At 43.7% G+C, this 23702-nt stretch overlaps 2 protein-coding genes across 3 annotated transcripts; both read right to left on the reverse strand.

The window, feature by feature from the left end:
* Nucleotides 1-454: 454 nt before the first annotated feature.
* LOC123993099 (latexin-like) lies at nucleotides 455-8380 on the reverse strand. Of its 2 annotated transcripts, none has more exons than XM_046294883.1 (8): nucleotides 8362-8380; nucleotides 6687-6895; nucleotides 2431-2595; nucleotides 1946-2008; nucleotides 1574-1748; nucleotides 1358-1494; nucleotides 1029-1091; nucleotides 455-929 (listed from the first exon to the last, which is right to left on the reverse strand). In XM_046294883.1, exons 2-8 carry the CDS (start codon nucleotides 6846-6848, stop codon nucleotides 810-812), a joined length of 885 nt encoding a protein of 294 aa, XP_046150839.1. In that variant the 5' UTR covers nucleotides 6849-6895; nucleotides 8362-8380; the 3' UTR covers nucleotides 455-809. The 2 variants fall into 2 exon arrangements, with proteins under 2 accessions (XP_046150839.1, XP_046150838.1); XM_046294882.1 differs by lacking the exon at nucleotides 8362-8380 and adding an exon at nucleotides 7574-7738.
* A 4050-nt stretch (nucleotides 8381-12430) lies between these two features.
* Nucleotides 12431-22703, reverse strand: LOC123993100 (coatomer subunit delta-like). The gene is made up of 10 exons (XM_046294884.1): nucleotides 22382-22703; nucleotides 20944-21207; nucleotides 20489-20668; nucleotides 20176-20381; nucleotides 16844-17005; nucleotides 16516-16681; nucleotides 14751-14898; nucleotides 14507-14615; nucleotides 14047-14251; nucleotides 12431-13897 (listed from the first exon to the last, which is right to left on the reverse strand). Exons 1-10 carry the CDS (start codon nucleotides 22382-22384, stop codon nucleotides 13808-13810), a joined length of 1533 nt encoding a protein of 510 aa, XP_046150840.1. The 5' UTR covers nucleotides 22385-22703; the 3' UTR covers nucleotides 12431-13807.
* Nucleotides 22704-23702: the final 999 nt, after the last annotated feature.

Here is a 23702-nt window from a genome sequence, read left to right on the forward strand (position 1 = left end):
TCAGGCCACAGCATTTGCGTTTTGGCTTCATCTTATTTGTATATTTTCATAAGTTGTCCTGAAGGATAATAGAATGCATTACGAGTTCCAAACATCTCGAACCTTCAATGGCATTTCGGTGCGGTAAATCAAGCGGACCTTACTTTCTCTCACTGTATAACTGGCCCTTTTTTTAATTGACTTGTTAATTGTTTACTCCATGTGTAACTCTGTGTTGTCTGTTCACACTGCTATGCTTTATCTTGGCCAGGTCGCAGTTGCAAATGAGAACTTGTTCTCAACTAGCCTACCTGGTTAAATAAAGGTGAAATAAAATAAAAATAACTGGCCCTGTGCGATGGGAAAGCCCAAGGTAGCCTTCAGGGAGAGCGTGACCAGTGCGGTCACGGTAAGTACCGCGCGTAAAACACACGGAAAACAAATGTCCAAATGAGCCACTCTCAGAAGCATGACATTGTGTACAGCGACAGCTTTATTGACGAAGTGAAGCGAGCCAATGGAGTATATGAACAACAAGTTGAAACACATTGTTATAGCTTACCAAGAGTCTTACAAGCTGACCAGTAAAAACAGTGCATTCGGCATATAGCTGCAGGCCATTGACGTGTGCCCTCTCACCTCCTCTGAAGCAGTAGTGGCGGTGAAGGTAAACATAATTACTGAAGCCAAGACAAGTGTGAAGTGTAAAGCTCAGCTTTTCAAAGCAGGTAGAAGGTGGCTTTTACCCTTCAAGGCCTAAGAAAGAGATGGGTTGTACTCTTCCCTGCAGTACTTCAGTAAGGCTCTGGAGCGTTTTCCCCCCGTGTATCTCAGTTGGTGGTGTTTGGAGGAGCCTCGCAGTGGTGGCACTTTGGCTGCAGCTCAGTCTGCAGGACTTGAACTCCCTGTTCTGGGGACCAGGTGACTAGCAGCTTCCAGTGGATTATCTCCTGCGCGTAAAACCACACACATACAACGAATGCACCTTTTGTATTAACAAACATGACGTCGGAGTTCTGTTCAGACCGATGGCAGAACGTTTTAGTTACCTGGGAAATCATTTCGTGCAGCAGGACGTGGTAGTTGAACCTCAGCTGGTCCTTCTCCGTCTCCTGTTGAGGGACAGACAGAACCAGGGAACCAATTGTGTGAGAAGGACGGATGGAAAGGAATGGGTGGGGAGTTAAGTGTCCATTTGGAATTTGGGCAGATATCTCCATGGTTACACGGAGGTTCTTCTCAAGACTACATCAGACACATGCCTGATCATACCACGCCCGGATAGGTGTTTAACGTATCAGCTAACCATATATGATCTAGCAATCTGATGCCCGACTGCACAGTAACGTACGGTCGAACCGACCTCTTGGCTGCTCACCAGCTGTGTGAAGTTGGCCACCTGGGCCATGTTGTAAAGCGTGCTCTCATTGGACTCCCTCAGCATGATGAAACTGGAGGCCACGCCCCCCAGTTGCCAGAAGGGCTTCATGCTGGGCTCCATGTGACCGTAGCTGTCTGTCAAAGAAACCACAAACGTCACAGTCAGAAGAGAGATGGGGGAGTCAGTTGTGTGTGTTTGTGGCTCTATATCTACCTGGTATATTGTTTCCTGACACTAGGTTATTGCTGGCTCTGTGTTGCTGGTAGAAGGCCTCTTCCTGAGCCGTGGTGTTGCTTTGATGCAGTCCCTCACAGGAGGCCTGGACCTGGGGAGCACTCTGCCCCTCTCCCCCTGGAAAGAAGAGCTCCGCAGAGCACTGCCCCGAAACCTTTTATAGGGAGAGGAAAGGGTGAGGTATTTGAGGAGAAAGTGAGAATATGAAAGGAGAGTTGGGGAAAGGAATTTACCTAACACAGGTGTTTATCACCATGGCAGTGTAGACAAGGTTACTTAACACACCGTGTATTTATTCACACGGCTGCTCTGTGCAATAGTGCGTCACTGAGAATGTGAATCGGATCTTACGTTACTGATCATCTCCTGCATGGTAAGCTCCAGTTGATACTTCCTCCCCATCTCTGCCACATCCTGACAGCCGGGGAGAGAGAGAGAGCAGAAATTAACCACTTAAGACAAAATGTAAGCAAACAGAACTATGTTCCATAAAGCCGTCGCCCCCTCAAGTGGGGCGGCAGGTAGCCTAGTGGTTAGAGCGTTGGACTAATAACCGAAAGGTTAGAAGATCTGTCATCCTGCCCCTGAACAAGGCAGTTCCTAGGCCATCATTGAAAATAAGAACATGTTCTTAACTGACTTGCCTAGTTACAAAATGTAAAATAAAAAATAAATAAAAATCCCCCCACTGTATGTGGTATTGAGAATTGACTTTTTATGCGCACAGACCTCCCGTATCCATCCCCTTCCAAGGATCCTTCCTTGCCTTGCAATATTAACTGCCCCTTGCCCAACGCACTCCCCAAGGTATGCTGATCCTCCACCTCCACTCCTACCTCCGCGCTGCCGCTGTGTACTGTGCTGAGAAAGATCCACCTGTAGGGTGAGCCGTAGCGGGTGTTCAGGTAGTGTTGGACAACCGTGGCTGCCCGGCGGGCAGGGTAGTGACTCGGGTTCAGCACGCCAGTCGTCATCACTTCCTCCACCACCTCGCTTTCCCCCTAATCCGCACCGGAGAGAAGGGGAATGAGAGCAAAGAGGGTGGGTGAGGACAGGTAGGGAGAGTCAGTCTGCCACGATGGGACTTTGACCTCTGTGTGTGCTGGTGCAGGGAGTCGAGTCCTGCCCTAGTTCTAGATAAGGAGAAAGAGGGAGGATACAGAGAACTATAGTGAGTAAGGGGAGGGTCGAAGTGTCAGAGAGGAAGAAAGTGTGCCTGAAAAGGCTGTAACTCCCTGCCCGTTGAGGCTGTTGCGGTTAGACAGCTGGAGAAACAGCCACATGCAGGGGGAGAACTTCCTGCTTCCTCCCAAGCCAATAATTCAGTTAGTACCGCCCTGTAAAAGAGACAGGCCACACATTTCCCTTCTCACTAATATAAAAGCATGGCAAATGACCATATAGCTACTTTGTTTGTCTATGTTAATGTGAGTTGATCGTTTTGGCAACTATGGCAGTTCTTTACCTACCAATGCTTTAATGAAAATCCTCTAAATTGGTTACTGATTTTGGCTATGTGCTTGTCTCTGCAGGTTTGACTTCACCCATAAGAAGCAGTCTGGTGGTTCTGGGCAGTACGGTAAAGTGATAGGAGTTCTTGAACCTCTGGACCAAGAAAACTACACAAAAGTAGAGTTTGAAGACCAGACTGTTGGAACCAACATCCCCAAACAGTTTGTGCCGGCTGTTGAGAAGGTGTGCATGCCTGGCTGTAGTCTGAATCACATAGGCCCTTCAGTAAGTGTAATTACGATTGTAAAAATCCTGTATCTTATTCAGGTTGAAATTCTAGTAGACCTCTAATCTCATACCGCAAGAGTGGGTAAACTTTTTGACTTGAGAGGGCCACATCGGGATTGAAAAATTCAAGAGACCCACAGATTTGTATTTTGACCGATTTAGTTTGTCAAAAATCAATTTGTGGGCTACAGAGAGGGCATTCATTTGAATATATAGGTCCATTATAATTTCTATTTTCTTTACTCAAACCTCACGTGGGCCAGATTTAATGGGCCCGCGGGTCGTAGTTTGCACACCACTGTCACTTTCTCCATCACATCCCTTCTCTCCTGCAGTGATTCAGAAAGGCCCTCTTGACTGGTCACAAGATCTCAGGCGTCAAGGTCCTATTGGAAGACGGCGCATCACATGGTGGACTCGACTGAGATCTCCTTCATCCGTGCAGGGGGCGCACTCTTAAACAAGGTGGGTGTCAACTAACCAGAATACACCCCCATTGTTCTTGCATATTTTTCCCTCTATACCTTTTCCATGCTTCTCAGCTTTTTGACAAACCAACTCAATGTCTCCTCTCTCCTTCCATCCATGTCCCCCTCTTGGTAGCCATGGAGAAGGCCAACGTTGCCGTGCTGGAGCCAATCATGTCAGTAGAAATTGTGGCGCCCGATGAGTTCCAAGGGACAGTCATCGCCGGGGTCAACCGTCGCCATGGGGTTATCAGTGGGCAGGATGGGGCGGAGGGCTACTTTAACATGTGTGCTGATGTGAGTGCAGCACTGTCCTACTCATACTTCCTATGCCCTTTTCTTTCTGCTAAGACAGGATAGGTTAAACGTCTGTCCAGTCACTGTGCATTTGATGGTCAATCGCCATTTCCTCACCCCAGATTCCACTGAATGACATGTTTGGTTACGCCACAGAGCTCCAGTCCTGTAAGGCGCTGGCTCCTCTAGTCGGATGTCAAGACGCCAATTAGTCATAAAAATGGCCAAGATATCAAGCCATGCACTTTCAGTGATATTGAATTGAGTTTGTATTTGCTCATTTTTTCTGTTAATTTATTTGGACTAAAGTTATTGCTCAGTCTATGATCCTTTCTGGAGAACTGATGTGGGGGGGGGGGGGGGGGGGTTGTGTCCAGGGGAAAGGAGAGTCCACCATGGTGTATAGCAGATACCAGCCATGTCTGCCTGGCACTCAGGAGGAGCTCATCAACAGGACAGCTGCCTGCCAAGAAGGGGAAGTGGAAGAGCTGAGGATGGACAACACACACAATCAATGAATTGTAAACACATTACAGAGGGTTTGAATGGCGCTGAAGGTTGGGACTAATAGCAATATAACTAAATGTAAAACATACGGTGTGCATAAAACGTATATAGGTTATGAACTTTTGTGAAAGAAATGGCAAATAAAGATCTAACCGGATGGACATCAGAAATAGATGGGAGAGGTTGAGGAAGGACAGGAGTAAAAACAAACTAAATAGAACTATTGTTAAATAGACTGTCCATAAAATGTATATAGTATGTATAAGCTGGAAGTAGAAGCCTAAGAGTTGTTGTTTACTCCAATTAGTTTAGGGGTGGTAGGGTTAGAAAGTAATGAAGGAAAAAATTGTTTAAGATATGTATTTGTATGTACTGTACCAGTCAAAAGTTGACACCTACTCATTCAAGGGTTTTATTTGTACTATATTGTGGAATAATAGTGAAGACATCAAAACTATGAAATAGCACATGTGGAATCATGTAGTAACCAAAAAAAAGTGTTCATTTTATATTTGGTGCTTTGCTGGTGACACTGTCTGTGATTTATTTAGAATTCAAGGCACACTTAACCAGCATGGCTACCACAGCATTCTGCAGCGATACACCATCCCATCTGGTTTGCGCTTAGTGGGACTATCATTTGTTTTTCAACAGGACAATGGCCCAACACACCTCCAGGCAGTTTAAGGGCTATTTGACCAAGAAGGAGAGTGATGGTGTGCCGCATCAGATCACCCGACCTCAACCCAGTTGAGATGGTTTGGGATGAGTTGGACCACAGAGTAAACGAAAAGCAGCCTTCAAGTGCTCAGCATATGTGGTAACTCCTTCAAGACTGGTGGAGAAGCATTCCAGGTGAAGCTGGTTGAGAGAATGCTTAGTGTGTGCAAAGCTGTCATCAAAGCAAAGGGTGGCTACTTTAAAGAATCTGATAAATACATTTGTTTAACACTTTTTTTGGTTACTACATGATTCCATGTGTTATTTCATAGTTTTGTCTTCACTATTATTCTACAATGTAGAAAATAGTAAAAATAAAGAAAAACCATTGAATGAGTAGGTGTGCCAATACTTTTGACTGGTATGTATGTGTGCATGTATAAAGAAAATGGGGAATTTGAAATGATGCAGACAATTACATAGATTGTAGCTTTCATCAATCTGCAGTATTAAAGCTCGTCTACCCCCTTAAAAATTAACATTACAGTACTGCAATGGAATGCTTGACAGATGCACACAAACCTACACAGTGCTCAATCAACTGCAAACATACTCTGCCTCGCCAAGGGCTCCTGAGTGGCGCAGCGGTCTAAGGCGTCACTACATACCCTGGTTCGATTGCAGGCTGTATCACAACCCGGCCACGATTGGGAGTCCAATAGGGCGGCGCACAATTGGCCCAGCGTCATCCGGTTTAGGGTTTGGCTATCATCGTAAATAAGAATTTGTTCTCAACTTGCCTAGTTAAATAAACGTGATATTAAAATAAGGTGGGTTTATTAGATCATATGTGCATTCAAAATGCTACAAATGATCAGAGAGGACCAAGTGAATTCCCTTGATTCACCCCCTTGTCCCCCCCACCACACTGTCCTAAAGTATTTATTATGACTATTTCCATTCAGCCTTTGCTCTCCAGCAAACAGACTTGTCCCACAGCCTAGCAGTTTTTATGAAGTTTGGACTAACTTGGGCATGTATATTAATTGGTTTTGTACTATGTACAGCATATGTTGTAATGATGATTAAATAAGATTGACCTAATACTACCATTTCACCAGGGGGTCATTGTTCCTTCGTTTACTTAGCAGATGGTTATGTGGTTGATGTGTTCATTTTAGGTTTCCTGAATTTGATCTAATCCGGATTCGACTGGAAAACACAACTCGGGTTGTGAAATACTATCCAATGTGCATCACAGCAAGAAGCTGGACAAAGTTAAGTCAAACCAGTATTTTCAAGCAAAACAAACTGGAGACTCGTTCTCCATGTTATGTAGGCCTATACAGCAAGTCTCCCGAGTCTGTGCTGATGTGCTTCCTCTCGGAATAGAGGATTCTAGGGGTTTGTAGCTCACTCACCTCTGTAGTGGTCTGTATGTCCTCTCCCAGAGGAACACTGTTTGGGTGTTGATCGAACCCCACTGTTGGTCCTGACCCAGTTCTGACCGTCACGGTCGGGTTCCCGTGGACCACGGTCAGAACAACCAGAAGGATTAGCAGCGTCCAGCCCATACTCCACATTAAGATCCGAGAACAGAAAAACTAATGCCAAAGAGGATTGCGGAGTCCTAAGGAAGGCAAGCGGAGTGTAAATAGGCATCCAATTCAGGGTTACGTAAGAGAGGTTGGGAGTGAGAGGAAACTGACACTGTCCAGCGCCGCTGCCTGTTCTGTTTTCTTGGCATTTATCTAAACAAACTGCTCTTCTGGTCTCATCTAGGCCTACCCATGTAACACTGAGTAGAGCAGTCCCCCAGAAAAGTGATGTATATTTAAAAGGGAGTGCAGTCAAACGTGATATTTCACACTATTAGGTCTCAATAACAATAACAATATAACAATAACAATATGAAATTGTGAAAATGATAATGCCCTTTTAATGCGAAAGAATGTTCGCACGCATAGAAAAAGTGTGATTTATCAAACAATTGTACGAGCGTCATAAGCACGCCAGTAGGAGATAACCATTCTTCTCAGCCTCAGTGCTCATGCACGACCTTGGCTGTTTGTATTTCATATATACACAACGCCATACCATGGCATACAAAGCCGCAAACAAAAAAAGCTACGAAAAAAGACAAGAGATGCGAGTGTCAGAGATTGAGTACAAACATGTTTTATTTGGCTCGCTCTGTTGTGTCTTGACCAGTAAAGAAGTTCATACATCTACATAGAGAGGACCATTAGGACAACTTAAGTTGCTTTAGCAATGGCAAATTTACTTTAAATTATTAGGCAACACTCACCAATAAGCCACCTGTTCTGCAGAATGAACGAGTTGCGCGTTCCACCTGGCCTTTTCTGTTCACATAATTGATTTCGTTTTGGGATGGTGATATTATGGCAATATGGATGCCTTGTATTGCCCCATTCGTATTTGGGAACCCCGCTTGACTTCAACCTGTTGTGCGATGGTGTATGCGTCACTGTTTTGCTGATGACTGCATCTATAAAACATTGGCTCATCCAGGGCTGTGAGATGCCGATTAGCAAACTCGCTTTGAAAAACACCCGAGGGTGGGTAGCATTTGGATATTCACCAGAATAACATTGGTGTTAAGATGTGTGTGAATAGCTCACGTCAGAGGGTTAGATAAATTGCAAAGGGTTACAGGTCATGAGATACTAATCAGTCACTCATAATGCACCGGTTTATCCTAGATAGGTGCCCCACTAGCGCCATCTCTGGGTTGACATTATGCCCATTACCTGAACATCTTCCTTTTCATATAGAATTCTCGAGCACCTCATACCATTTTAATACCACATTGAAAATACCTATTTACATCAACACCCTTTTCCCCCCCCACCTACTCAATACCCTACTCAACAAATTGGGTGCAGTCTCTCACAGTGCCATCCGTTTTGTCACCAAAGCCGCATGTACTACCCACCACTGCGACCTGTACGCTCTCGTTGGCTGGCCCTCTCTTCATACTCGTCGCCAAACCCACTGGCTCCAGGTCATCTATAAGACCCTGCTAGGTAAAGTCCCCCCTTATCTCAGCTCGCTGGTCACCATAGCAGCACCCACCTGTAGCACGCGCTCCAGCAGGTATATCTCTCTGGTCACCCCCAAAACCAATTCTTCCTTTGGCCGACCTCTCCTTCCAGTTCTCTGCTGCCAATGACTGGAACGAACTACAAAAATCTCTGAAACTGGAAACACTTATCTCCCTCACTAGCTTTAAGCACCAGCTGTCAGAGCAGCTCACAGATTACTGCACCTGTACATAGCCAATCTATAATTTAGCCCAAACAACTACCTCTTTCCCTACTGTATTTATATATTTATTTTGCTCCTTTGCACCCCATTATTTCTATCTCTACTTTGCACATTCTTCCACTGCAAATCTACCATTCCAGTGTTTTACTTGCTATATTGTATTTACTTCGCCACCATGGCTTTTTTTTGCCTTTACCTCCCTTATCTCACCTCACTTGCTCACATTGTATATAGACTTATTTTTCTACTGTATTATTGACTGTAGGTTTGTTTTACTCTATGGGTAACTCTGTGTTGTTATATGTGTCGACCTGCTTTGCTTTATCTTGGCCTGGTCGCAATTGTAAATGAGAACTTTTTCTCAACTTGCCTACCTGGTTAAATAAAGGTGTTCTCAACTAGCCTACCTGGTTAAATAAAGGTGTTCTCAACTTGCCTACCTGGTTAAATAAAGGTGAAATAAAAAATATAGAAAAATCTCTTAAGGGTCTTATGTTAGCCCTTGTCCTAGTGTGGCGCACTGGTACGTTGGGCACCTCTTGGATCCTCAGGGCTTCTCCTGGCACCTCTGGGAGCCTCAGGGCCTCTCCTTCCTCTTCCACATCCTCCTGAAATTGTGGAGGCACGGTCGGCAGAGATAACTGACCTGGCGGGGACTTCCCCGTCTCCTCGTGTGTCCTGCCCACACCATCCAGAGGATATTCTTCCCATGGTTCCTTCGATCCTTTCACTTGCACTTCACATGACCTTGCGCTGATGTGCCAAGAATCCATGTGACATACTTGGCTTGAGGTGCCAGAAGCACTCAGACAGCTTGGCCTTGTTAAATTACAGGCAGATTTTTTGCATTATCGTCATGGTAATGTTTTGACTTGTCCTGACATGCAAGTTTGTGTGCCTGAACATCATTAATGACCTTTGGTGCGAGGAGCTTGGCAGTTTTTGGCAACAGAGACATTCAGCGCTGTACAGGACTGCCGCCGAAGCCCTCTGTGGGAGTATTTATACACGGCAAAATGGCTTGCCACACATCTGTGCCTTCCGGCATAGCCTTTGTGATGAGAGTCTTTGCTGTTTCACTGCTGACTCCGCCTAACCATTACTCTGACTGTGGTAGGGTGACGAGGTCACATAGTGGAACTCCCAGGCATTTGCAAAAAACAAAGCTATGTTTTGACTTGACTGAACTGGGGCCCATTATCCGAGTCAAGACTTTGCTTTTTTTTCAAAAGCCTGGGAGTTAAACGTTAAACGTTTTGGGTAGCCTTCCACAAGCTTCCCACAATAAGTTAGGTGCATTTTGGCCCATTCCTCCTGACAGAGCTGGTGTAACTGAGTCAGGTTTGTAGGCCTCCTTGCTCGCACACGCTTTTTCAGCTATTCCCTCAAATTTTCTATAGGATTGAGGTCAGGGCTTTGTGATGGCCACTCCAATACCATGACTTTGTTGTCCTTAAGCCATTTTTCCACAACTTTGGAAGTATGGTTGGGGTCATTGTCCATTTGGAAGAACCATTTACGACCAAGCTTTAACTTGAGATGTTGCTTCATTATATTCACATCATTTTCTTTCCTCATAATGCCATCTATTTTGTGATGTGCACCAGTCCCTCCTGCAGCAAAGTACCCCCACAACATGATGCTGCCACCACCGTGCTTCACGGTTGGGATGGTGTTCTTCGGCTTGCAAGCATCCCACTTTTTCCTCCAAACATAACGATGGTCATTATGGCCAAACAGTTCTATTTTTGTTTCATCAGACCAGAGGACATTTCTCCAAAATGTATGATCTTTGTCCCCGTGTGCAGTTGCAAAACACAATCTGGCTTTTTTATGGCGGTTTTGGAGCAGTTGCTTCTTCCTTGCTGAGCGGCCTTTCAGGTTGTCGATATAGGACTTGTTTTACTGTGGATATAGATACTTTTGTACCTGTTTCCTCCAGCATCTTCACAAGGTCCTTGGCTGTTGTTCTGGGATTGATTTGCACTTTTCGCACCAAAGTACATTCATCTCTTTGAGACAGAACGAGTCTCCTTCCTGAGTGGTATGACGGCTGCGTTGGTGTTAATGGTGTTAATACGTGCGTACTATTGTTTGTACAGATGAACGTGGTACCTTCAGGCGTTTGTAAATTGCTTCCAAGGATGAACCAGACTTGTGGAGGTCGCCAATTTTTTAAATTTCTTGGCTGATTTCTTTTGATTTTCCCATTATGTCAAGCAAAGAGGCACTGAGTTTGAAAGTAGGCCTCGAAATACATCCACAGGTACACCTCCCATTGACTCAAATGTTGTCAATTAGCCTATCAGAGGCTTCTAAAGCCATGACATAATTTTCTGGAATTTTCCAAACTGTTTAAAGGCACAGTCAACTTAGTGTATGTAAACTTCTGACCCACTTGAATTGTGATACAGTGAATTATAAGTGAAATAATCTGTCTGTAAACAATTGTTGGAAAAATTACTTGTGTCATGCACAAAGTAGATGTCCTAACCGACTTGCCAAAGCTATAGTTTTTTAAGAAGAAATTTGTGGATTGGTTGAAAAATGAATTATAATGACTCCAGCCTAAGTAGTATGTAAACTTCCGACTTCAACTGTACGTCATGTGGCTGCAGCGTTTCCTATTGCTGCTTAGGTAGATTAGCGTTACATATACTGCACACAGCCACACAATGTTTAATTTCTTGGGTGCATGTTTTGCCAGAATACTGAGTCTCTGTCTTTCCTGAGACTGGCTTTGATCCCAGAGTGCCCTGCATGGAAACGAGAATCATTAGGCGTCGAGTTTCTAGCACTACCACCCTGTCGCCTTTGTTGTCAACCTCTTCCTGCATTGTGAGTTTGTCTCTATGTCCAGTAGTCCCTCACCAGCATGGGCATACTCTTTCTTGTGTCTGGCCAGCTTCTTAGGATAAAATACTGAAGCACTAACCCTTCATTCCCCTCAAAGGTTCTGTCAGACAGGCATGTGAACATCCCTTTTATCCTGTCTGCTTACGAACCCCCGGCAGTAGCGGGGGAGTCTGGGCCTCGCGCCTGCATGCTGTGCGGGCACTGGCTGCCTATGTGGAGCGGACACAGTCAGTGAGAACAGACCAGCTCTTTGTCTACTATGGTGAGTCTCCTGGGGGCTGGGTTATCAAAGCAGAGGCTCTCTCACGGGATCATGACACAATTATGACAGCATACCGCCTGGCTGGCAGGCGGTGGGGTCTGTGGTGGCACACTCAACACGAGGTGTGGCTGCAACCTGGGCTCTACTGAGAGGAGTGCCCTCGCTGATATCTGTATTGCGCCCAGCTGGGCTTCCTCTTGCACCTTTGCTAGGTACTAATCGGGTAAATGTGGCACGTCCCTCTGCGGTTGGTTCAGCGGTCCTGGGCATTGCCTCCCATTCCGGGGACTGTGCCTGGACACCCCTTCCACTGACAGCCCCTCGCTGGGACTTCGCCGCTGGCTGTTCAGATCCCTCTAGCACCGACAAAATCTGGTACGGGTATTCCAATGTAGGGAAACATAACGGAGGTTACGTATGTAACCATGATTATGTGAGCTATATGGATCACTCTAATCCTCTACGGTGCTAGAGGAGCCTCAAAAATGATGTAGAGAACATGTGTCGTGGCCATGGGGTCTATATATAGGGGTGGACCCCAGCCGCGACACAGGTAGATGGGAGTAACTCTGTAAATCCTCACCTCGGATGTATCCCTCAGCTGTGGAGTGATACCAATATATTGGAGTGATCCATGTAGCTCACATAACCTTTGTTCTGCCCCATAGTTGCGCAAGCATCAGTTTTGTTGCTGAACAACCAAACGGTCTTTAACATCATTGCAATGCATTAACTACCAAAAAACCCAAGACCGCAAAGTTGAATAATACACTTTAATCAATTAAAGATGTTTTGCTTCACATTTTATACTGGAATGTTATGATTCCCCATCTGTATTTCTTTACAGATAAAATGTCCCATCTAGCCGTCTTCAAACCCCATTATCCAACCAACCGCATTGAAATTCTGGGAATACAAACAAAACATCAAAACCAAAACATATGAAACCACTACACGTTGTCCTTTTGATTAAGTGGATTTTAAAGATCATCCGTTCATTATGGGAGTAAATGACTGGAGTCATCAAGGAGGAGGTGGTGTCACGGGCAGGAGAGTCCTCCTCGCAGTAGGACCAAAGTATTCCCTCTATTGATGGTTGTTTGATATGAACCACAGTATATTGGTCGGCTCTTCCTTTTCAACAACTGATACGTTTGTAAATAGTCAACGGCGAGCTTGCTATGGAGCTTTTAAATGATTACTTTTTTGAGAACTTCTATAGCCACAAACGCAGTGGTTTGCCTTGTGAATTGGCTGCTTACTCTTTTCCATCTTAACAGTTTCTCAATACCACAGCCAATACCTAAAGCTACATATTGAGATTAATCAATCTAATGAGGGAAAAAAATGCCTTTAGTGGGTAAACAGGTGCCATTAAAATGGATTTGCAGTGAACCTGCAGTTATGAAACAAAACCATTAAAGACCACCTAGGCAGTCCCACTTTCTTCAAAATCTGGTCCAATGTATAAAATACAAAATGTCTCTGGTAGAGGATGCATAACTCTTTTGGAGGTGGGGATGATTTTAATTACTCAACCTCAATAGCAGGGAAGATGAACCAGCTGAATACCGACTAGCTCCTCAGCCAACACAACAGGGTCATGTTCATTAGGCCCCAAATGGAAGAAAACTGACTGAATCAGGGAGGGACTACCTGGACTTATACAATTAGAAAGGCTAATTTTATTTTTCCTCAAAATGAGAAAATATATTATTTTGTTTTCTGTTGCAAAACAGTGCTTATCTTTTTCCATTTTGTGTTCTAGTGAACATGTCCCTGATGCCTGTCTGTAGCTAGTACGGTTTCTACCCCACCACTTAACCAAGCGCACCACCCATCTCCCTTCCCTGCTGCCCCTTTAGTCCTCGTGTTTTGACTTCAAGCCTCTCCTCGGCGAATAACAGCATGTTTCGCTGCCCGTTAAATTGAACTCTATATATACACACACTGTAGATCTTTTTCTCTATCATACAAACATAAATACACCAATACTGCGCTCCACCGCGGGAAGGGCTTTTGAAGGGCTGGATCCTGTTGATGTGTACAGTCTCAAAATGTTCCACAGGCGGGCAGGCAGGCAGGCGAGTATTTATTTTGTCTTCTCTGGAGCTTTGACGTATATATTTTGTTTTTTTACAGGATCTCGTATTTGTCGACGAGGAACGAAGTTTCTAAAGAGAATTTCACTGGTGCGTCTCCTTCTACGTGAGTCACTTTGGCAACCTGAGGGAATAGGAGGGGAAAGAATCAATGTAACGAGTGAAATGCAGGGAATCGCAAGAGCATTGTGTTCCATCATTGACCGTAGGCCTAAATGGCCATAGTTAGTAAGCTTCGAAGTAAAAAAAAAAAAAAAAAAAGATGAAACTTGCCTGTATGTCGCAGTAATTGCGTTTGGACACAAAGGACACGTTGACGGGGAAGAAGTCGCTGGGTTGCCCGGCGACACTGAACTCCAGGCTGCCGCTTTTGTTTTTGGCATCTATGACGGGTAGGCTCCATTCTAGAACGTTCCGTCTGCTGTCGTGCTTATACTCTCCGTCCACGTCTCCAACCACGGGTGCCCCAACTCCAGATCTGCACCAGGAAATACAACCATATACTGTAAACAACGCAACCATCAAACTTTAGGCTGGTTTACCTGGTCACAAATGAACCATAGTCTTATACTAAAAACCAGCTCAATGGAGAAACTCCATTACCCATACTTCTTATTCCAGGGCTATGCTTAAAAATCGGTCTCTGGGAAACCGGCCAAAAGAAAACCCAGCAAGGTTGTTATACAGTCAACACATTACAAGAAAAGTCATTTTTAATCACCCATGTACTCACGGTATTGGGATAGCAATAACTACGTCGTTCAGTTCAAGGCTCTCCTCCTGCAGTTCATATTCTATGTTCACGTCGCAGCCAGTAGCGCTCTCTGAAGGCCAGCAGTTTACTACAGGCAAAACGAGGCACAATGACATTTAAAAATACTGTCGTTAACACTGAATAAATCCTACCACAGTAATTGCAGATCGAAGATGGTGCCGGCAGGACGACGGGTGGAGAAAGGCATTGGAATGACACTCACTGGTTAGAGGTATGAGGGCATCGTCTGTGCTTTGGAGCCTCCACTTCAGCACCCCCACGTCGTTGTCGAGGGGGAAAGACTTCTCGGGGTTCTTCAGACCAATCACAGAGTCTGAAGTGAAGAGCTTCTTATCTACGTTGGGATGTGTCTAAATACCAGGGGAGATACAATCAATTCCAACACAGTGGACATACACTACCTGGGCAAAAGTTTTAGAACACCTACTTTATATATATTATTTTACTATTTTCCAAGTTGTAGAATAGTGAAGACATCAAAACTATGAAACAACACATATGGAATCATGGAGTAACAAAAAAATGTGTTTGAGATTTCTTCTTCACCTCCCTCATCCTACCTCATTTGCACACACTGTATATAGACTTTTTTTCTATTGTATTATTGACTGTTTGTTTATTCCATGCGTAACTCTGTTTGTGTCTTACTGCTTTGTTTTATCTTGGCCAGGTCACAGTTGTAAATGAGAACTTGTTCTCAACTAGCCTCCCTGGTTAAATAAAAAATAATCATAAAGAAGCCACCCTTTGCCTTTTGCTGCAAAGAAACCAATTCAACCATGAAGGTCTGATTCATGCAGTCTCCTCTGAACAGTTCATGTTGACATGTGCCCGTTACTTGAACTCTGAAGCATTTATTTGGGCTGAAATATGAGGCTGGTAACTCTAAAGAACGTATCCTCAGCAGCAACTCTGGGTCTTCCTGTCCTGTGGCTGTCCTTATGAGAGCCAGTTTCATCATAGCGCTTGGTGGTTTTTGCAACTGCACTTGAAGAAACTTTCAAAGTTCTGGAAATGTTCCACATTGCCTTACCTTCTCGTCTTAAAGTATTGGACTGTCATTTCTCTTTGCTTATTCAATCAAATATATTTATAAAGCCCTTCTTACATCAGCAGAAACCCAGCCTAAAACCCCAACAGCAAGCAATGCAGACGTAGAAGCACGGTAGCCAGTCTTCTTCTGGCTGTGCCGGATTGAGATTATAATTACATGGCCAAGATGTTCAAACGTTCATAGATGACCAGCAGTGTCAAATAATAATAATCCCAGTGGTCGTAGAGGGTGCAACAGGTCAGCACCTCGGGAGTAAATGTCAGTTGGCTTTTCATAGCCAAGCATTATTTGAGCGGTTGCCATAACATGGACTTGGTCTTTTAACAAATAGGGCTCTCTTCTGTATACCACCCCTACCTTGTCACAACACAACTGATTGGCTTAAACACATTAAGAAGGCAATAAATTCCACAAATGAACTTATCAAAGCACACCTGTTAATTATTACAGGTGACCACCTCATGAAGTTGGTTGAGAGAATGCCAAGAGTGTGCAAAGCTGTCATCAAGGTGAAGAATAATATCAAATATCAAATTATATTTTGATTTGTTTAACACCTTTTTGGTTATTACATGATTACATGTGTTATTTAATTTCATAGTTTTGACAACTTCACTATTATTCAACAACATAGAAAACAGTAAAAAAAATAAAGAAAACCCTTGAATGAGTAGGTCTTAAAACTTTTGACCGGTAGAGTACATATGTCTAATATGGGATGAATAGTTACAGAAATCTTCGAATACATTAGGCCGTGTTCAGAATGAGCACACGGGGAGAAACATTTTGTAATCGTGCTGGGGTTACTAGTCAAATAAGAACACTGGATTTTTCCACAACGTTGTGCCCTACTGGACACCATCCAGGAGTCTTTACAAAATGTCATGGGTCAGTCAGGATCTGACCAACTCACCTGCAGTTGTACTCCCTTCTTGTCGTAGTTGTTGACCATCAGGCGGATGCGGCTGACCTTGTCGTCGGTCACTCTCAGGGTGATCATGCCTAGGAGCTCCATGTTCTGTAGACCACCGTCACGTCCACAGGTCAGGCTGATCTTCTCCTCAACTCTCATGTGGACACTGAGGAAAACATACACAGGTGTCAAGATTGAGGTTTTATCATCACACACATTGCAATCACACACGGGAATTATGTCAATGGTAAAGCACATGCACAGACATTGAATGCAAGATAAACCTTGGCTTACTATCAAAGATTAAAACTTAAGAGGAATAATGTACCTTTCCACATTAACTGGTGGCGGTAGGACATTGGACGCAAGCGAAGGCCTTTTCCCTGTGTTGGACGTGATGGTTTCCCCCTCACCCCTGAGCTTGTCCACAAAGTTGTCCACCTCTTTCCCCCTGGCGCCCAGCTTGAGGGCTTTGCTGGATCCAGTCGGCCTGTGGGAGACACACGATCGTCAGTACCAGCATCTGTATCTGTGGCCCAGAGTTTTTCACGGTCAGGTCTAGGGCTAGTCAGGTCTAGGGCTTTCCCAAAATTGTCAGCCGGTGATTGTCAAGCAAATAACTATCGGTCTCACAGTAATTGACCGTTAATTAATAAACACATTTAGGATCTCCTGGCTTCCACCTATTAATAAGCCATTTAAAAAAAGTCTAATAAATCCATGTAATATTGCCTACTACACCTTCCCAATAAATCCATTATTATATTAGACAGGTCTAAAGAAGTATGACATGAAGAAAATGCAGTCTATTTCAGAAGAAAAGGTACTTATGTGGCTATGCCAAATGGCTGTGGGCTACACTAGTTCATTTAGCAGACAAGATTTGCTTAGAATTCCATGGCATTATTTTATAGTATGAAGAATACAATTGAACAAAGCTAAATAAAATATATTTTCTCAAACGATTTGAGGGAGTGCGCGCACTATTCTGTGTTGAGCGGTTAACAAAGAAATAGGTACTCCTATATGTTTAATTTAGAGTTATTCAGGTAACTTTAGTTGGACTATATGTTTTTATTTTTAATACATTGTAAGGCTGCAGGATGAGACTAATGATGATTTGAAAAAAGTTGCTTGAAAAGCATGAGCTCTGCTTTGTTTTTTTTTTTGCGCAAAAGTCGAATTCACAATTTCTCAAGCACTTGATAATGACTCGAATTTCACGGAGGCATCCCCTTTATGGCCGTAACGCACCCCAAAAAATCCATTCCTTTAAAAAAAGGCCTGGACTTGTGCGTTGTGCCCTGCTCCCAGAGTGTGCTGCGCAATCCAAAGAGTCTCTCACTCACATGGCTCGCTGTCACGTGGTCGGCTATTTCTCACAGGCTACAAGTGAAGACCGACATCGGGGACGCAACTGCACACGCTTTTATCCAATTCCGAGATGCATATTGAAGATATTGGATGAACTGTCCACATTTACTTTTCGTCAGCCAACAAGATGAGTAGGCCTAACGAACAGCAAAAGCACTAGCCAAAGTCAATCTACTATCCCCCATAGTACAAACGTCGACCTATTTTGTGTGAGAAATAAGTATTCCAAACAGTCTGGGACAGTTATGGAATGCGATAGATCCCAAATTAATACAACCACTAGCTTCAAAATAAATAAAAATTATGCAATGTGGCTGACACAACAGATCAGAACATTTAGCTTAAAATGTTGATAAACTATTAGGCTATTTCTTCACATTATAAGCACAGTAATGTGCGCATGGTAGTAGGCTAAAAGCGCAAACGTTTCCTGGGAAAACACCATTATCAAAAGTGACCGAAAAATGTAATTATGCATGTAATGCTATTATTATAAAGGTGCATTTTTATGGTGAAAATTAACTTCACCAAACTTGAAACTCATGCGCTGCTTATATATGCCAGTTAGGCTCTACACCCCTTGTAAAGGGGATTCCTGTGCTTAATTTTTAAGACGTTATTTGGCCACTTTACTTGTGATACAAACCTTATTAAAACATTTAGGCCTATAGGCTAGGCTACATAAGGTGTGCGACTATGGTTCGAAAGAAGCCAGAAGAAAAAGGCAAAGGCATTGTTTCTTATGCTGAGCATCATTCACAAGTGATAATATATCATTCACAAGTGATAGGCTAATATTGTCACCCATCAGACTATTCTTGGTTTAATCTCATCTTTACATATACTAAATAATAATGTGTGTGTGATATTTGTTAGAATGGACCATTAACATGCACCTGTATCGAAACAGGGGCAGCGGGGAATAAATACATGTCATCTTTGCGCTTAAATAGCGAACGGACGACGCATTTCCCAGTGGTTTATTTTCATGGCAGCCAGCTAGGCCATATTCCTGATCTAAATATAAGCAATGTGCTTAATATTAGGAAAGTTGAGAAATCAATAAAAGGCCTAGCTTATAGAAAGCTGATCCTCTTCTTTTTATTAACAGCCATCACACTGTTTTCTCCCTATTTGCATAGCCTATAGAAATGTTGCACAACATGAGCGGATGGGCTCTCATTAACTGTTTGATTAGATTTTAGAAATACATTTGCATTGATGTTAGAGTGATTAGAGGGACAAAAGAGTGCCGAGTACCAGGCTGTTAGCAAGTTTGGTAGGCCGCTGATGACCAGCATCAGAGCTTGGAGAAGCCTAATTACCGTGACTAAATGTTCATGTGGAATTTGACTGCCTTCATGACTCGCTGTAACATGGTAACCGCAACAGCCCTAGTCAGGTCACGTTCAGGGTGAGAAATGAACACCCGCCAATTGCGGGCAGAATTTTGGGCATTGGCGGGAAAGAATGTCTTTCACCAGCCACATTGGTGGCCAGTAGAAGTTGGTTGAATTGACGAAAGGCTACTAAAGTGTTTCTTGTCTAGTTACATCATTTTTGTTCAAACGCCAAGTTGTTTTTCCAACATTATTTTGCTGCAACTGTCTGTTACTAACACAGATGCAGAGATTCTCAATAACCGTTACCATGGTAATGGCCCCCCTTGAAGAGGCAGCTGAACATTTGTCTCACCTAATGACTCAAATGTGTCTGGGTTACACACTCCAAAACCATTTTATTCATAAACTTTATGTCATGTCTTATCATTAAAACACATATTTTAATTGTGCTCAATTTATTTGTGTTCTCATAAATATAAACTTATATACTCTTTGTAAAAAATGGCAGTGTCAGAGCTCTGACCTAATAACAATAAATAAGCCGTTTCACTCAGCATTTTGTGGCAGGGCAGGCACTTTGTTGATTCTTAATGTTCAGTTGTAGAACAGTTTATTTGTTTCACTATTTTAACTAAATGATTGCTTTTAACATACATCGGTTAAAAGACTTAGGTCACAAAAATGAAATTGAATGGAGCAATATACCACATTACTTCTTACTACGAATACATTTCTTGTTTTAGAAACAACACAAAAGAGGTGGCTGGTCGATTTTATCATCTAACTGCCACTGTGGCTGTTGGACCAAAAATACAATTTCCCACCCTGGTCACATTATCAGGACAAACTGGGCCCTAACTGCCAATCACTGTGTATTGGAGCACAGTCTAAGACAATTATACACACAATCAAATTCAACACCGAAATTCCATAATTTCCGTACCTGACTGGGACGGTAGCCATCTTGGGTTTCTCGGGTTCAATGATGGTGTCTGTGATGATGGACCCTGAGGACATGCTGCTCATCCCGGCACTGCCGGAGCCGCCGAAGCCCGGCACCTTCTTCCCCGAGCGCTCGGCGTCTCGCCTGATCTGCTGCAGCTCTTTAGCCTTTCGCCGCATCTCTGCTTTGGCCTCTCGCTCCTGGGTCTGTGGGGACCGAGCAGATGAGGGGGAACGTTTTAAATCGTGGTTGCTATAAGCTAATGCCACACATCCTCTGGACGTTATGGGCGTTTTAGCAACAAGTGTCTCACCTCTCTGACTGCCCGGAACACCTTCTCCTCGTGAGAGTCCATCTCGGTGAAGGTGCGGATCTGGGCCAGGTTGACATTCTCCCTATAGCCCAGGGCCACGATCTCGTCGAAGGCGAATATCAGGTCAAAACAGTGGTCTGAGATTTCCCCTTCCTCCAGCACACGGCAGTACTCTGGGATCTGAAAACAGAAAAACACAATTGAATGCTTCCATATCAAACCAAAAGTCATAATACCGTTCTAGTATCTAGTGGGATATGATCCCATTTGAAGTTATTGGTGGGATGGATAAACTCTGAACTCGTAAGCAGAAATGGGCTGCTATGGCGTAGGGTTATCCCCTGTGCTGCTCCCAGCCTGTCATGTGTGTGTGTGTGTGTGTGGGGGTCCTGGATACTATGGCTGCAAAACCTCTGTGTAATGGACCAATAAAGATGCGTCGGATCGTATCATACCACGCGTGAGAAGAGCCGCAGCGTCTCCAGGTCTTCCAGGATGTTGCTGTTCTTGGTGGTGACCAGCACCATGTAGAGCTTCTCCAACGGCTGGTAGACATAGCGCACGCTCTCCGTCTCCACAAACGTGTGCTGCTTGCCCAAGCCCATGAGCTTGGGGAAAGCAGCCAGCAGGCCCTCGACACGCGTCCGGGTCATCTCCACAAACTGCCGTGACACGATGGCTTTGCCTGCCTTGGTGCACACCGCCGCTGCCAAAAGCACCTGCAGCGAGCAGAGAGAATCACAAACATCCGTTAAGAAGTGGGATGTCTCCATTAATGGATGACAGCGTGATAGACAGGGTGGTACAAATATGTGGGCCAAGAAAGGTAGTTATGTGCCAATTTAATTAGAAAGCAGATTCTGACCCTATCCTTAAGCTTGTTTACACACGGAGCTGCACTGGGGTCAGAAAGCAATCACAGTTACATTAAGACACCGTGAAACCAGCGTGTGATATGGGTCGAAAAACGTACCTCAATGCAGGGACGGGATATGCTACAGCTAGCTAGCATGAGGACAAAAGGGTAGTTTCCCAGGGGGGAAAAAAGCAGTATTTCAATTTTCTTGATCTATCAGGGTGTAAAGGTAAAATTTGGAGTAGTGGCATATCCCATCCCTACATTGAGGTACGTTTTCTGACCTATATCTCACACAAGCTTTATTGTGTTAATGTAACCATGATTGCGTTCTGACCCCAGTGAAGTTCAGTGTGTAAACAAGTATAAAGATAGGGTGGGCATATGCTGGCTACAATTTGCTATATGTGAAAAATCACTTACCATCACAGAATACCAGGACCAAGGCACGATAACGCATTGATCCAAATGACTTAATTTACTAGACTTAAATTTACTAGATTACGCAATGCAAATCAATCACAATGTCATACAGCCAAGATCCATTTGTTGACATATCACGATAACTAATGTTAGCTAGTTAGTTAACTAGCCTACCACGGCCAAGTATTTAACGTTACCAGCTTAACACAGTTAGCAGACAGCCAAAAGTAGACAACCAGTGAAATGTAAAGATCAATCTAGCTAACTTAGTTAAATTGTAGCTAGCTAGTTACCTAGTAAACTTAGCCAGCTAGCGTTAGCTAACTGAACTGTCACCAAGCACTAGTAGCTGACATTTGTGGTAACGTTAGCTAGTTAACTGCTAGCTTACTAACATCGATACGTTACATTACAACGCTGCTAAGTAATAGTAGCATTATATAGTTAATAAGTTACCAAATAACATTGAGTGGCTACCTTTGTGGTTGTTTGTCAAGTGAAGTTTGATTTGCTTCTCAATTCATTGTGCCAAGGGGCTAGCTAATGGTAGCAAGCTAACGTTTGTTGTTATGATTAAGCTAAGCGGAAAAGACTTGAAATGTGACTGTGCTCACCATTGTTGGTCTCTCTTTAGGAAAACAATCTAAAATCTCAGATGGTCAGGAAAACGATCTTCAATCTCCGATGGTGTTTGCTCAGTCGAGTTCCAGTAAATCTAAAGCGCCTTTAGAAAGAAAATATAGTTGGATAGCTAGCTAAACTGCTTGTTGCTTGTAGTGCTTCACTGTGAGTTACTTCAATATGGCAGCCAAGCAGAGCCACGTCTCCAACCAGCGGAGTTGCTTCCTTGATAAACCACTCGTTCGCTTTGTCGTAGAAAACTTCAGAACGTCAAAAGTTGCGCGATGTGTGCTTGAACCAAAGAGATCGAGCACAGATAGAACGAGACCGATATTTCACCGGATGTAGAAATGTGAAGCATCCGCTTGGCGTTTCATCTCACTACAAATATGGTAGTGAGAGGAAGCCCACTGGCCAGCAGTGGGAGAAGATGGAACCAGGTGGATTTTGGCCGAGATTCTGCACATTTTCTCATCGATGAAACATTTGAGCTCAATACAGTTTTCTGTTCCCAACACTAAAATCTGTTATGAACAGAGTGGAGTAAGTTTTGTAGACTTTACCCTTTACAACATGTATTTTTTTTTTTAAATTGCGTTATTTAGAAGGAGTGCAAAGGGGAATTGAGTTATTGCACGTGTGCACTTCACAGAGTAAGCGTTCCCTAACGGAAATATGCAGATACATGCTAGAACGCGCCAATAGGATCTCACTAGCTCATGCTTGTTTCTGCCCACCTCCTTACTTGTTCTTCCCACGATGACGCACTTGTTCCCATTGGAAATGACTACCTTGGTTTAGTTATAAAACTCTTTGGATCACATCCAACTTGTAAATGCATACAACGCCACCTACTGTACTGGTCCGTGAGGTAATTCATGTACTACCAACATTCAATTATTTGATGTGGTAATACAAGTTGGGGAAAAGGAAATTTGCCCTGACAACTATTAGCACTCTAAAAAAATCCACCACCCCATTTCCACTATTTAACCATATCTAGTCTTACTCCAGACCGATGGTCTGAGAGTACATGACACTAACACCCTATACAACTGTTCTGCAGTAAATCCCCCAATCCCAAGTACTTCTTCGCCACAGCAAACTCTATTTTCCGTGACTTTCGATCCACTTCTGCAATACAATTAACAGCCATGGCTATAAATGCTATAAAGTCCACCTTACTGAGGCACATATTCTTCCCATCACTCTCTCTTGGTCTTTGACTACTCACACAAATCCTCTCAGGATCCCTCACCTTGTACCCATCTTTCTCTACCACTTTCTTCACTGCTTCGGCATACAACACTTTCT

The sequence above is a fragment of the Oncorhynchus gorbuscha genome, linkage group LG13 (genome assembly GCF_021184085.1).
Source record: "Oncorhynchus gorbuscha isolate QuinsamMale2020 ecotype Even-year linkage group LG13, OgorEven_v1.0, whole genome shotgun sequence".
NCBI lineage: Eukaryota > Metazoa > Chordata > Actinopteri > Salmoniformes > Salmonidae > Oncorhynchus > Oncorhynchus gorbuscha.

Bases quoted from the DNA above. Each gene is read 5' to 3' on its own strand.
- LOC123993099 (XM_046294883.1), bottom strand. From the start codon at position 6,848: ATGTGGAGTATGGGCTGGACGCTGCTAATCCTTCTGGTTGTTCTGACC. The intron at 1,495-1,573 runs GTAGATATAGAG...TTTCTTTGACAG, and splicing joins GTCAGGAAACAATATACCAG to ACAGCTACGGTCACATGGAG. The intron at 1,092-1,357 runs GTGAGCAGCCAA...GTCCCTCAACAG, and splicing joins TGGCCAACTTCACACAGCTG to GAGACGGAGAAGGACCAGCT.
- LOC123993100 (XM_046294884.1), bottom strand. The intron at 14,899-16,515 runs GTGAGTTGGTCA...CCTGGTATTTAG, and splicing joins AGAAGGGAGTACAACTGCAG to ACACATCCCAACGTAGATAA. The intron at 14,252-14,506 runs GTGAGTACATGG...TTCCTGGTGCAG, and splicing joins GTTATTGCTATCCCAATACC to ATCTGGAGTTGGGGCACCCG.